This window comes from Saccopteryx bilineata, chromosome 7 (assembly GCF_036850765.1).
Source record: "Saccopteryx bilineata isolate mSacBil1 chromosome 7, mSacBil1_pri_phased_curated, whole genome shotgun sequence".
NCBI lineage: Eukaryota > Metazoa > Chordata > Mammalia > Chiroptera > Emballonuridae > Saccopteryx > Saccopteryx bilineata.
Window position 1 is genome coordinate 100,672,199 of NC_089496.1, and position 14,761 is coordinate 100,686,959.

A 14,761-nucleotide genomic window follows, 5' to 3' on the forward strand; every position below is an offset into this window, starting at 1 on the left:
TTGTTTGTTTGTTTATTGTATCCTTTAGATTCTACATATAAGTGGAATTTGTCTTTCCCTGGCTGAAACTGACCACTGTGTACCCATCCAGCCTTGTCTGCTGCCACACTCCTTCCCCTCCCGCCCTGCCAGCATCCCCCCCCCCCCCCCCCCGCGTGCTCACGCCTCCGCAGCCCAGCCCCAGGGCCCCCGCGGTCCATCCCCACCCCCAGTGAAATCCCCCTCACTTGCTGCCTTCTGGGCGGCACCATATCATTGGTGCTTCCTGACTTCTGCTGTCTTGTGTCTTCACGGTGAGGCGGGGTTTGAATCCCGGAGCCACACAGCCTGGACTGGATTCCTGGTTCCACTGCTGCCTCGCACTTATTCCTTCGGAGTGTTAGTGCATTGTCCCTTGTCCCGCTTCCCTCTTCTCTCCAGTGGGAATACACATATCTACTTAGGGGTGGGGCTCGGGGCTCAAGAGCTGATAGCCAGACGGTACCAGGTTTCTTCAGGAGGTGACAGGAGATGTGCTAACATCGACTGAGATGGTGATGGGATGTGTCTGTGAATGTACTAAAAACCATGGAATTACGTGTTTTAAATGGCTGAATTATGCAATGTGTGAGTGATACCTCAATACAACTGTTAAAGACTTAAAAAAAAATCATCTCAGGGTGGATGTGAGAATGAAGTAAATTAGTAGATTTAAAGTGTTTAGAGCGGCACCTGACGGAAGCCGATTGTCCCCCATCTGTCCCTGTCTCCTGTAGTCACGTGGTGCTCGGCTGCGGTGGACATCGTGTTTCTGATAGATGGCTCTCACAGCATCGGGAAAGGGAGCTTCGAAAGGGCCAAGCACTTTGCCATCACAGCCTGTGATGCCCTGGACATCAACCCTGACAGGGTGAGTGCAGGTCTTGCTGTCTTTGTATTTAGGGTATCTTTGGTTGCAAGTGACAAGAAACCCACCCAGTCTTAAGCCGAAAAGGGCATTTACTGTGTTGTGGAAGTGGGGAAGACCAAGGGGCTGAACCACGATTCCAGGCACCGTGGGGTCCAAGGGCTCAATCCCTCCTTCTCCTCCTCTCTCTGTTTGCTTTGCATAGTTGGCTTCCTTCCCAGGCAGGTTTGCTGTGCATAGCAAAGCTGCCCTGTACTGTCCTTCATGCTGGTGACACCAGTAAAAAGAAAGTGGCCTTCTTTCCCTGTGTGTGGCATAAGTCCCAGGGAAGGCTCTGATTGGGCAGGTGTAGAATCACATGACAATCTCTTAACCCATCACAGCAGTGCAAGGGAAGCGATGGTCTGGCCAGACCTGAGTCATGTGCCCCTCCACATTCATGGAGTGGCGAATGCATGGATTTGATTCCCCATTAGGGAAAGGTGTTTGCAGAACTGTGGGAAAGGGAAAGCATATAACTACCTCCCATGACTAGAATTTCAATATGCAGCACAGCTCCTGCCCACTCTGTTCACGTGAAGGGAACACCTGCATGCATGAACTCAGGACTATGTTCATTTTCATTCTTCCTGGCGCCAGATAGTAGGTTTTCAATATCAGCAGAGTGTGCTAGCTGTGGCTGGCGTGGCTAAAAGGGGCATTTTGGATTAACTTGATAGAAGAATGGGCAATGAACATCTACAGACAGTTCCTGGAAAATGAAACAAATTCCCCTGGGCAAATGGAAAGTTGCCCAGCTGCCTCACTCGGTGTAATAGCGATCTCCAACTGATACACCATTTTTCACTTACCAGAGTAGCAAAAACCCACGGTTTGGTGACCACACTCCACGGGCAAGTCTATAGGAAACGCATTCTCTCACACGGCTGGGGGGAGTGTGCAACCTCTCTAAAGGGGAATCTGATGCTATCTGTCAAAATTACAAAGAGTTGTAATTTTCACCCAGAACTTTATTCTGAGTATACTCCCACACATATCAATGGATATAATGATGGTTTTCCCAGGATGACATTCCTGAGCTAATCCGAGGGAAGTCACTGGGCTTTAGGAGCAAAGGTGGCCTTGTATGAGGGCCAGGTTTTCTCCAGAATGACAGGTTGTTTTGGGAGAGTGAGCACAGTACTCTGGACCTCCGACGCCTTCCATATCGTTTGAAGACGCTGTAGCAGAGCGCCCGGAAGTTCCCACTGTGAAGTCAACCTCATCACAGACCCGAAAAGGGCCAGGGCCAAGGACTGTTCTGTCTCCACCCTCTTCCACACAGGGCTCTGGTTTTACAAAGAAATGAGTCCCTCTACCATTTCACTAGCTCTTCGTGGAGGAGGAGCCATAAAGATCCAGCACTGTTGACCTTGGTGCTGATGTAGTAGGTGCTGAAGTGGACGGCTGAGGGATCCCAGCGGATGGCAGGTTGGGAAGGAGGAACTGTATGGATTATTAGAGAATGCTTACAAATGAGGAAACAGGCTCAGAGAGGCTAAGTAACTTCCTAGGGTCACACAGCAATCTTGGAAGAGAGCTAAGTGTGGAAGAATGGGGCTTTTGACTCTCAGCTCAGGATTTGTTTCATTAGGTCATCAGACCCTACCCATTGGGCTAGGATGAGATGATGAGACTCAGACAGACTTCACACCCTGCGATCATACGGAAAGTGGACAATATGGTATTGTGCGTGTGCGTGTGCGTGTGTGTGTGTGTGTGTGTGTTGCTGATGGAATTCAGGATCCTCAAACGGAGGCTGAAAAGAAAACCAGGACAAAAAAAAAAAAATCCGTGGCTGGTGCAGTAGCTGTCCCAACCCACCAAGCCCTGGAGCTCAGGACATTTAATCTCAGGTTGCCGGGCCACATCTAGATAGAACACTGCATTCTTAGTTTAGATATTGGCAAAGCAGATGGTGCCCACAACAAGAAGTGGAACAGTGAGGGGCCTGGAAATTTCCACTCTGAGAGATCCTGATCATTTTTTGATGAAAGTAGGTACAAGGTGGCTCCATTTTCTTAAGAGGGCAGAGGCTGAGTGTCTAGGGAGATAGACGTGGGCTTGGCCTGAGGAAAACTTTCTCACAGCAAAGGAATCAGGTGTCTACTTCAGTGAGTGAGGGAGCAAGCAAGCATCTTGACCTCCTGAGCTCAGTCAGACTTGCCGGAAGGCTATAGAAAGTTTTGTTTTGTTTGCTCGGGGCGATTTCAGATTGTTCCATCTGATTTGTGGCTTTGGGCTTTATGTTCTTGCTGCTGCATTTTTGTCTTCTTCTTGTTATCTGCATGTACAAGAGATTTTTACTTTCTCTAACTTGTGTTCCCCAGGATGAAATTTTCAAGTAGCTATAAATGAAGGCTTTTATAAAGGACACTCTGTTGTTGAGGTGGATTGAAGGTGTTGGAAGTCGTCTCAACACTTAAAAGCCGAGAAGTTTAAAAAGAAATTTAAATCATGCTGAGAAGTTCACTTCCTGGCTGTGATACTATAATGATTATAGCAGGGTGATTACAGTGGGTGAGAAGTCTGGGTGGGCTCCCTTCTGAGCACAGTAAACTGAAGATAAAAGGCAACTCTTTTGCTCCCAAACCACCAATTAAATTAAATGCCTTCACTAATGACTCAAGCTGTTTGTAACTTGTGTTTTTGAAGTTGTATCCTTCCTGTTTAATCCAGGTAAATACAGCCAGCTGTTGGTCTCAAGGAAGTGTTTTTGTTTTTTTTGTTTTTTAAGTAATTCATTCACATGGTTCAATAAAGAGACTTCTGGTGAAAAGTGTCCCACCACCCCCTTTCCACTTCCTGAGTCCACCACCTGCTTTCTTGAGCGTCCTTCCAGAATCGCTTCATGCAAATGCAAGCCACACGAGGCTATGTTCTTATTAACCGCCTTTTTATACAAAGTGTAGCAGGTGCTACACACCGTTCTGTTCCTTGCCTTATTCTCTTCACATTGTCTTGGAAGACATCTAGATATCAGGGTAATATACGCATTAATGCAGGTATATATTATTCCTTATAGCTGATTAACGGTCCAGTGTAAGGATTTACCAGCATGTAATTAACCAACTCCCCTACTGATTAGCATTTGCTATTACAAATATACTGTCAATTTGTAAATATGTCATTTCATTCATGTGGAAGTATATCTGTGGGATCAATTCCCAATAGTATTATGCATTTGTAATTTTCATAGATGTTGGCAAATTGCTCCCATGGATACAATAACATTTATGTTCTTACCAGTAAAGTTTAAAAAGGCTGGTTACCTCCCCCCCTGCAAACACTGTGTCTGGCTTTTTGCTCCATCTCAGTGTGGTGCCCTCAAACATCTGTTCATATGTTAAAGAGCCGTTTGTATTTCCTGTTTTGTGATCTTTGTTCTTCATATCTCTTGCCCATTTTTCTGTTGGGTTTTTGGTCTCTTATATATTAATTTTTAGACGCTCTTTATATGTTGGGGAAACTGACCCTTTGTCTCCGACATGAGTTGCAAATAATATCTACATTTTGGTCTTCATTTTTTGGTTGGATCACGGTATGTATTGCCTTGCAGAAGTTTTTGCTTTTTGTGTAGCTAGATCTTTTTTCATCTTTATGGTGTCTGGATTTTTAGGCATAGAAAGGTCCTTTCTACATTCAGGTTTTTAAAGGAACTCCTCCAAATTTTCTTCTAGATCTTTTATGGTTATATTTTCACATTTAAATCTTGAATCCAGGCCCTGGCCGGATTCAAGTGGTAGAGCGTCAGCCTGGTGTGCAGGAGTCCTGGGTTCAATTCCCAGCCAGGGCACACAGAAGAAGCGCCCACCTGCTTCTCCACCCCTCCCCCTCTCCTTCTTCTCTCTCTCTCTCTTCCCCTCCCACAGCCAAGGCTCCATTGGAGCAAAGTTGGGCCGGGCGCTGAGGATGGCTCTGTGGCCTCTGCCTCAGGCGCTAGAATGGCTCTGGTTGCGGCAGAGCAACGCCCCCTGGTGGGCATGCCGGGTGGATCCCAGTTGGGCACATGCGGGAGTCTGTCTGACTGCCTCCCCATTTCCAACTTTAGAAAAATACAAAAAAAAAAAATCTTGAATCCATTTGCCATTTATCCTTTTGCAGGTTTATCCAGTTGTCCCCAAATCACTTAGTAACTGAACTATCTTTTCCCCCCACCGGTTTGAGATGCTCCCTTAATCACAGGATAAATTGAAGGGAGATTTCAAAAGCATCGCGTCTCAGAAACGTTTTTGTGAGCTGCTCTCCTGCTCTGCTTCCCAGAGTCCATCTTCCCCACATGCCCACCCAAGATTTTTTCCTACTTACGATGCCCAATGTCTCCTCCCCAGAACTTCCTGGGCGAGCAGAAGCAGCCCACCCGATGTGGCGAGTGTGTTGGTCATGTCCCAGGCACGAGCGCTGTTCAGACATCAGCGGTGGAGGAATCCAAATAGCAAGCAAAAGGCAGCAGCATCGCTGCCTAAATACGAATCACTTGGCTCATTTGCAATCTTGGCCAGAATTAGGATTAGTTAAATGTAGTTTCTCTAAGGGTTTTAGAGAGCCAATGGTTGGGTTCAGGGCTTGGACCCTCGAGAGGAACTCTCAATCATAGCTTTCTCTGCTTGAGACATGCTAGCGTCTGAAGGGTCCAGAGAATGACTTTACTCAGCTCTCCTTCTCTGGTCTGGCAAGGCATCGGGGGGTTTTCTCACATGACTCCCCAGTTAGGAAGCACAATCTGTTCAGAGCCACCGGTGACTCTCACTCGCTCCACTGCAGGGGAATGGAGCTCCACTATTGCTAGTCTCAGGCTAGGGTGCCGGTTGTCCCCCAATCTGACTGTGGTCTGGACGGCTGGCCTTTCCCTAGCAGGAGCAGGCTTGGAGGGGCTGACCACCCCTGTAACCAAAGATGGGTGTTGGGAGTCTGTGGTTAATGACGAGCCAGCAGGGATGGTGGCTGTGGTTTGCTTCCGGGACACCCCTGGGTGGGCCAGGGAGCATCCGGCCGAGGGGGAAGGCAGGCAGCGGACCTGCGCCTTGTGCTGACTGTAGGCACACAGTCCAATGGCCGGCCTCCCTTTCTTCCTCGCCCTGGGCCGTGATCCTCTCTACATCTTTGTTTCTCCGACAGCAACATGGATAGAATAGTCCTCTGTGGATTAAATGAAATAATGTGAGATCGCTTAAAACAGTGTCTGCCCCGGGCAGGCATGCGGTGAGGCCAGATGGGATTGGCGGTTGTCAGTGCAGAACACGGGCACGTCTGACTGTTTTTCCAGAGCCATCTCCTGGTCCTTGGAATCTTTTCTTAGGGCGACCAGGGGAAGTTCCAGCACGGGAATTTGTTGAGTGGGCAGGAGGCAGGGTAGTTAACCTTTCTCGTCCCATCGACCCTCTTAGGAATGTTTGTGGCCTGACCCGCTCTCGACCCCTGGCCCTCTGTCTCCTCCTGCAGGTCAGGGTGGGAGCAGTCCAGTTCAGTTCCGCTCCTTGGCTGGAATTCCCCTTGGACTCCTTGTCAACCCAACAGGAAGTGAAGAGCAAACTGAAGAGGATGGTTTTCAAGTAGGTCTGCTCAGATTCTGCCCTGCTTGGGGTGCAGCTGGCTGCTCTTAAGATCCCTCTGGAAGGGCTTGCCCCCTGCCTTTGGCCTCCTGAGAGGGCTGGGGTGTCTGAATCCCAGCTGTGTCCAGCGGGTCATGTGAATTCCCTCCCCGAGGCTGCCCCTGCTGTCACATGACATCCCAGGTGGGAACCTAAATGCCAGTGAAAGAAGGTAATCGCCACTACTCTGTGTAGTTGTCAGTTACCGGGGAGAAAGAGCTAGCGCAGGTCAAGACTGGAATTAATAGCAGGTGTTGGGAAGAACATTGGCTCTCTCTCCCAGTTCTGTTCCTGCTACACCTTGACCACTACAGCCTGGAGAGCTCACTACACATCTCCAGGCCAAGCCTCGTTTTGGTGGTCTGCCTGCAAGGAATACGTGCTCCTTCCTTACTGAGGGTGCTTTGAAAATGCAAATAGTTGTTCATGTGCACCGTGTAACTGTGTGTATGTAGGGGGCCATCATTCTACTCTCATCACAAGTCAGCTGGTGTGTGTGTATATGATACGTATGTATACGACCTCTATACAGTGTGTCCGTAAAGTCATGGTGCACTTTTGACCGGTCACAGGAAAGCAACAAAAGATGATAGAAATGTGAAATCTGCACCAAATAAAAGGAAAACTCTCCCAGTTTCATACCTATTCAGTGCAGTTCGATGTGGGCTCACACACAGATTTTTTAGGGCTCCTTAGGTAGCTATCCCGTAGAGCCTCTACAGACTCGTCACTGACTGATGGCCTACCAGAACGGGGTTTCTCCACCAAACTGCTGGTTTCCTTCAACTGCTTATCTCACCGAGTAATGTTATTCCTATGTGGTGGCGCTTCAATATAAATGCGCCGATATTCATGTTGCACTTTGGTCACAGATTTGAATTTAGCGAGCCACAGAACACACCGAACTTTCCTCTGTACCATCCACATCTTGACTGGCATGGCTGTGGGCTGCTCCGCTGTATACACGGTGTTACATCATCATCTGCACATGCACACATGCTGCCACATCATCCTACAGAAACTGGGAGGGTTTTCCTTTTATTTGGTGTAGATTTCACATTTCTATCATCTTTTGTTGCTTTCCTGTGACTGGTCAAAAGTGAGCCATGACTTTACAGACGCACTGTATATGCACATACATATATATACTACTCACAAAAATTAGGGGACATTTCAAAAGGAATATGAAGCTATAAAAAAAAGAAGCACTTGATTTTATTTTTTATTAAACAAGAACATCAGAAAAGCAAATGACAAGTCAAAGAAAGTTGTTCGATTATGCAAATGAGATGCAAAACCAACTTTTATTTCATTGGTGAGAATGTACTATACAAAGCAAACTGCAGCCAGTTGGTTCACAAAGCCAGTTGGTTAGAGATCACTGAGTGTCTATTCCAACTTTTATTTTATGGAGGGAGGATGCTGAGGTTGAGAAGGAGCAGGTGACTTGGCCAGGACCAGAATGACATGCTGAGCCAACGGCCCCACCCAGCTGTCCTTTCCTGCCTCCCACTCCTCCCCACACTCCCTGAATAATTGGTTGAGCCCCCTCTCAGCTGTGACGAAAGTCATAGCTAAGTGCCGACAAGTATTTTTCACGGCACATGAGCTACCGAGATGCCAGGTGAGGACACCGGGGGGTGGAGAAGGAAGCCTCTTCGTGTGCCTGAGCAGGGGCAGCCCCGCTTTGGGGCCTGTGTAGTGATGAGTGCTGTGTATCCTAGGAAGACTGAGAAACCATGAACAGGGAAAGGCAGCAGTCACTAACTTTTTGGCCATAGTTGTGGGGTCACTGAGGACACTGAACATTAAGGCACTATCATTAGTCACAACAGAGGAATGTTGGCCAAATGGGAATGAGGTCCTCCCCCGGGGCTATTTACCCTGTTTCCACAGTGAAGTTTCCAGTGCTGGATGGATCCAAACAGCTTTGCCTAAAACCCAGAACATTTGCCTTTCTAGACCAAAATGATTCCCTAAAAAAAAGTATGTGTTGAGGTGGCTAAGAAACCACCCTGACAATCACCTTATTGCTTACCTGGCAACATGAAGTTTAAAAAGTCTTACAACCAAGCCTTTCAGTATTGCAGCCCACGATAACATAAAACCAGATAAAATGTGGGCAGCAATTGGCTCTGAATGCCCAGAACTTATGACCCGCCTGCCGGGCAAGCTCAGTCACTCACTCGTTTCATTCACCTCCCACTAACACAGCTCGGAGTTTTCTGTGGTTGAATTTGGGGGGACCCCATCTACAGCTTGATCAGAGTTTTACTGTGTTTAGAAAGCTCTTCAGGAATAGCATTCACTGCTTTACTTTAGCACAAAGCCTCCTAATCCTTTTCTGGCCCATCTCCGACCCCATTAACATTCAAACATAGCTTTTAGAATAGTTGTAATTACAAAGCACTGGGCTCTTTTTTCTCTGAGTATTATTTGGTATGTATTTTCACGGAAAGCTGCATTGTTTTTCATGTTGATTCTATTTAATGGTTGCATAATAATCCAAAGAACTGAACTATCCCAATATATATATGAAATCATTCCCCTAAAAGGACGTACTTGGGTTGATTCCAGGACTTTTGTCGATTGCTTTAAAAAAGGAAAAAAACCGCAGTCAACATTTCTATACCCATAGTGAGTTTTCTTACGAAATATTTTTCAATGCCCATCGTCTAACACCCGGCTCTCATCTCCTCACCCCTGTATCATCCCCTTCTTGTTGTGACTCAGCATCTTCTGGGGGCGGGAAAGCCCATAACAGAGCTTAGTGAGACCTGGTGAGAGTGAAGGGCGGGGCTTGGCTGCGAGCATCCAATGGGGATCCTCTCCACAAGCAGGCCTTTCTGGACCACTTCCAAGTTCAGGATCAGGTGGTAGGAGGTCAGGTAGAGGGAGGCCCAGGCAGGAAGACCCATGGCAGACCAGCATGAGAAAGGAACACTTGTAGTATTAAATATATATACATTTAGCCATGCCATGCGTAGACATATACAGACACACACACACAAAGACAGTGCCTGTGCCTCTCGTCAGTTGGGTATTTTCATGTTAGGATGACCGTAGGCTCCTCTACGAGGATTGGCTTAAAGGCAGGCATGGCCTTAATTTATTCTCAGACTGTAATGAGCGTTCACACACCCCCTCCCCCACCCCCAATCTACAGTCTGTGACTAGTCAGCGTTTCAGAGTGACGATCTGACAGGGTTTGCTCTGTGCTCAGAGCCATCACTCGGGAAGACCCCAAGAGTGACACTATTACTGAAACAACAGAGCAGTGTTGGGTGCATCTCAAGATCACAGGAAAAGTTAAGTTCTGTTCATTGTGGTTTAGAGGGTGAGGAAGTGGCTGTCCCTATGAGGTTCCAGGGCTGTCTTCCACTGTCACCTCTCTCAGTCACTAATCGTTACTTTGTTTTTTCCTTTGGGGTGAACTCAGAGGGGGACGCACAGAGACAGGCCTCGCTCTGAAGTACTTTCTGCACCAAGGGTTCCCCGGGGGCAGGAATGCCTCTGTGCCCAGGGTCCTCATCATCATCACTGACGGGAGGTCCCAAGGGCATGTGGCACTGCCGGCCAAGCAGCTGCAGGAAGGAGGCATCACTGTGTTTGCCGTGGGGGTCCGCTTTCCCAGGTAAGAGCCTCGGTCACTCTGGGCTGGGCTGGGGACTGTGGCGCGGCTGGGAGACTGCACAGGCACGGGAGGGAGGGGAGAAAACGCCATGTTGGTCCTTCCAGGACCTGCCTTTTCTTCACTCACTACGTTGTTGCTGGAACACAGGGAGCCAGCCACGAGTCTGGAGGTCTGAGCGTTTGCGCTGTCTTTAATTTAGCCTGAACACGTGGTTTTAAGTGCCAGATACTTGGCTTGAATTTATTCGGGCCAAAATGGAAATCCATGGAGTCATCTAACTGCAGTGGGTGGGTCAGGGGTCCCTCAGGGTTTGCAGGAGGAGCCAGGGACTTGAATGTCATGGAGAGTCTGTCCCCCACGGGCCTCTGCTGACCCTTGGCCTGGTGTCAGGAGCTGGAACTGTGGCAGAGGCCAGGGCCCAGCTCACATCTTCCCAGCTCTGCCCTCCTTTCCCCAAGAAAGGATTGTGATGAGCCTGCATCACACACCCACTGCAGAGGCTGGGACTGCCATCCTCCAACATTTCTCCAGATGCTGGAACACACCTTTTTAGGAGAGAGGGAGGCGTAGTCCTCCATGCTCTCAACCTCCAACAATGGTGGTGACACTTACGGGCGCCCCGTTATTGTGGATATTAAGTGAAATGACTGGTCTGGGCACATGCCCAAGAGTAGAAATTCCCCTGTTCATTTTAGTAAATAATTTATCTTCTTCATCCATAAGTATAGGTGGTCTTCCTTGTGCCAGCCGCTAATCTAGGTTCTGAGGATACAGAGACCACCATAGACAGTCTCTTCCCTCAGGGAGCTTCTGCCCTCATTCTAGGAAAGGAACTAAAAATTAAACGAATGAATGAAGTACAGGGGGTCCTCGGGTTACAACACAGTTCCGTTCCTACAGTGGTGACATAACCCGAATTTTGGTGTAAGTTGAAACACACCGTAGCCTAAGTCACTTACCTATCCTAACACAGTTGTAAAAACATAATCTAGAACATAAAAACACAACTAAACCACAGAAAAATGTAAAGACCATAAATATACTGTACTATACATAGTACTATATAGTAACATAAAAAATGACAAGAAATGAGTATAAAAAATTTCTTTATTCCCGTGGTTGGCTTGCACACCGGAAGGGGAATTGCAGTATGGGAGAGAGTGACCTATTGGGAGGAGGAAGCTGGAGAGGCGGGAGAACCTGCAGAAGGTGCTGGAGATACTGGGTCAGGGGAATCAGGATTGCCTAAGGAACATGCAGGAGACGCTGGCGAGGATTCCTCCTGTACTACAGGTGTTTCATCTCGAGAATCAGCTGATGTAGAGGGTACGAGACCTGTTGCAGGTGGGCGGTTAGAAAATTTTTACTACTAACAGAGATAAAAGTGGGCAGTAGGTATAAAAAGGTTGACTACCCCTGGGTTACAGGAACAGCAAGATAGGGAGTAGCTAGAGCCCAGCAAACAAGGAGTGAATTACAAGAAGCAAGGCACCAGAGATGGGCGAAGTCAGGTCTAGAGACTTTGTGGGTCATAGTAGACTTTGGAATTTGTTGTGAGTAGGTTAGGAAGTCTTCAGAGGGCTTTGCACAGGGAAATGACAGGAATTGACTTACATTTTAGAAGGTCACACTGGCTTCCAGGCAGAGAAGAGACTGGTGGGGTGGGGCTGAGGGAGGAGCAATAGCAGGGGAGGTGGGGAAGCCAGAGAGGAAGGCTTTGGAGCACTCACACAAGAGGTGATGGTGGCCTGTGGCCCTGGAGCTGCCTTGACCCCGGGAGGAACACTTAGACGTAGGTGTGTTTGGAGGGCAGAGCAATGGAGTGGCTGGTGCATTGGATGTGCGCCCCAGGGAGAAAAAACAGTCAAGGATTTTGGCCCCTGGCCCCAGAGTGAGAGGGGGTGCTTTTTACTGAAATGGGAAAGACTGGGGGATGAACAGGAAATCGTGTTTTGTTTCTGCCAGGTCATGTTTGAGATGTGAATTGACCATCTACCCTATTTCCTCATGTATAAGACACACCCTTTTCTGAAAAATTTGGTATCTAAAACCTGGGTGCATCTTAAACAATAGTTGTAGATGTTTTTTCTTGCATTTCCCATTTTTTGTGTGGATGAGGAGTTGTATGAATTTTATGATGAATCAAACTTGAGTTCACTAACTTTATGTAATACATTTTTTTTTCAAATTTCTGTCCCCAAAATTAAGGTGCAGCTTATACGTGGGGAAATAAGGTATATAGGGAAGCTGACTAGACAGTTGGATGTAAGAGTCTGGAGCATCCGAGACAGGACAGAGACTGACATTGGGAGTGGTACTAGAGCCTAACTACGAAATGTCACCAGGGAGTGCGGTACAAGAGGGACCGCGACTAAGGGCCAGCGTGTGCAGGTCAGAAGGAGGAAGAAGATAGACAGAAGGAGTCTTAGGAACCCTGGGGATAGCCCGGAGTTTGCCATGTCCTGCTGCTGCCGATGACTGCCACCATCATGATCACCGTTGTCGTCGCCAGTAAAGTGTATTTAACACGGGCTGCTTTATGGTTGGCTCTTTTGAGAGGGACCCTGCTTCCTGGCTCACTGCCCACCCTCCTCCCCGCACAGTGCTCACCAGAGTGCCTTGAACACAACGGCCCAAAGGCCCAAAGCTTTGTGAATGAGGGTGGGATCTACCACCCGGTAGAAATCCCAAGCCTATTTGGGGTGGGGGCTGGAGGGTCGAGGTTCTCCTCCAGCTGCTAGCTGGCTTCCCAAACTGTCTGTGGGGAAGGTCCCATTTGGTGGTGGTGGTGGTTGTTTTTTTAATCCATTATGGATCAATACCTTAAAAATACCATAAAAAAGAATTAATAGAAAAATGGAAAAACAAGATAAAATACAAGCTCAAATGTTTGTTATTGTATTCAGCACATACACTGCTCACAAAAATTAGAGGAATGTGCAGATACTCCAGTACTTTCAGCCTTTTGTAAAGTGCATTTTCACCAATGAAATAAAAGTTGGTTTTGCATCTCATTTGCATAGTCAAACAATTTTCTTTGACTTTTTGTTTGCTTTTCTGATGTTCTTGTTTAATAAAAAAAATCAAATGCCTCTTTTATCACTTCATATTCATTTTGAAATATCCCCTAATTTTTGTGAGCAGTGTATATATGACTCTTATCAGCTAGCTTCTAAATATTTACTCCCAGTGTCTGCACTGGTGTGGTTCTGGACCAGGATGACACGGTTTGGGGACCTGCCTGGCCCCACAGATCATGCTTTCAGCGTCCCTGACCTAGAGAAATCAAGAAGCCATTGATCAGGATGGGCATTGCTTAGATATGAATGGCCTGAGGTGCAGACACAGGAACCTCTGAGGAGGCCCCTGAGGCCCACCTGAGCCCTCTTCCGACTCCCAGCAAAAGGTGGGTGGCTGCTGACCAGTGGCTCCCAAAGTGTGTGCTCTGGACCAGCATGGTCGGCATCCCCTGGGAACTTGTTAGACAAGCACACGTTGGGGCCCCGCCCCATTGGTCCACAGTGCTGGGGCCAGACACCTCTGTCCATGGTCTGTCCTACACAGTGATTCCGATGCTCCCCAAGCTTGAGACCCACCACTGTGAGCCCTATAAGAGGGAAAGAGTCATCCAGGGCCTCTTTTAGTATTTATGGAGCCCCTTCTCTGATAGTTCCCATGTCTGGCTGAGTGTCTGTGTTCCCGGGGGCATTTATTTATTTATTTATTTATTTATTTATTTTTTACAGAGACAGAGTGAGTCAGAGAGAGGGATAGACAGGGACAGACAGACAGGAACGGAGAGAGATGAGAAGCATCAATCATTAGTTTTTCATTGCACGTTGCAACACCTTAGTTGTTCATTGATTGTTTTCTCATATGTGCCTTGACCGCGGGCCTTCAGCAGACCAAGTAACCCCTTGCTGGAGCCAGTGACCTTGGGTTCAAGCTGGTGGGCTTTTCCTCAAACCAGATGAGCCCGCACTCAAGCTGGTGACCTCGGGGTCTCGAACCCGGGTCCTCTGCATCCAGTCCGACGCTCTATCCACTGCGCCACCGCCTGGTCAGGCCTCTGGTCAGGCCTCCCGGGAGCTTTTAAGAAAGTCTGTTGCTGGGTGAGGTCAGGCAGAGCTTCCCCCCCCCCCCCCCCCAGCACCAGGCGCCCTGTCCTAGGCACTAGGAGACATGCTGGTTTCTATGGCTTTGGGGAGAACAGGGAATTTTACACAAGGGGATTTTAGCAATAAATGAAATTTTTGCCATATGGCCAAACCTTGGCCTATATTAATGGATGTTTTGATTGGTAGGAATCTAAGTGCATGACTGACTACCCCGTCTTCTTAAGAAGAGGTTCTTCGGCATCGTTGACCCTCTCCTCTGTGCCCTCGTGTCCTCACGCTGCGCGCTGTCTTTGTCCTGGGCGCTTCGTGCTGTATCTCTGGCTGTCCAAGTGCTCGCTCCTGCTAGATGACCTCCCACTGCTGGCCTTTGACAAGTCCTTACGTTCACTGCTGATAATTCTCCATCTCTCTCTATTACTAGCTGTCCCTGTTTGCTGTTTCCTCACCTAGAACCAGTTTCTTTCGTTTCCATTCTGGTTAAATTTTCCTCATC

At 48.0% G+C, this 14,761-nt stretch overlaps 1 protein-coding gene across 2 annotated transcripts in view; it reads left to right on the forward strand.

Moving 5' to 3' along the window:
- Positions 1-14,761, forward strand: part of VWA2 (von Willebrand factor A domain containing 2) — a 42,628-nt gene that overhangs the window by 15,000 nt on the left and 12,867 nt on the right. For both annotated transcript variants that reach the window (XM_066239048.1, XM_066239046.1), the window contains exons 4-6: positions 756-889; positions 6,368-6,477; positions 9,956-10,150. In XM_066239048.1, coding sequence (XP_066095145.1) covers positions 756-889; positions 6,368-6,477; positions 9,956-10,150 — 439 coding nt within the window. The remainder of the gene's footprint in view (positions 1-755; positions 890-6,367; positions 6,478-9,955; positions 10,151-14,761) is intronic.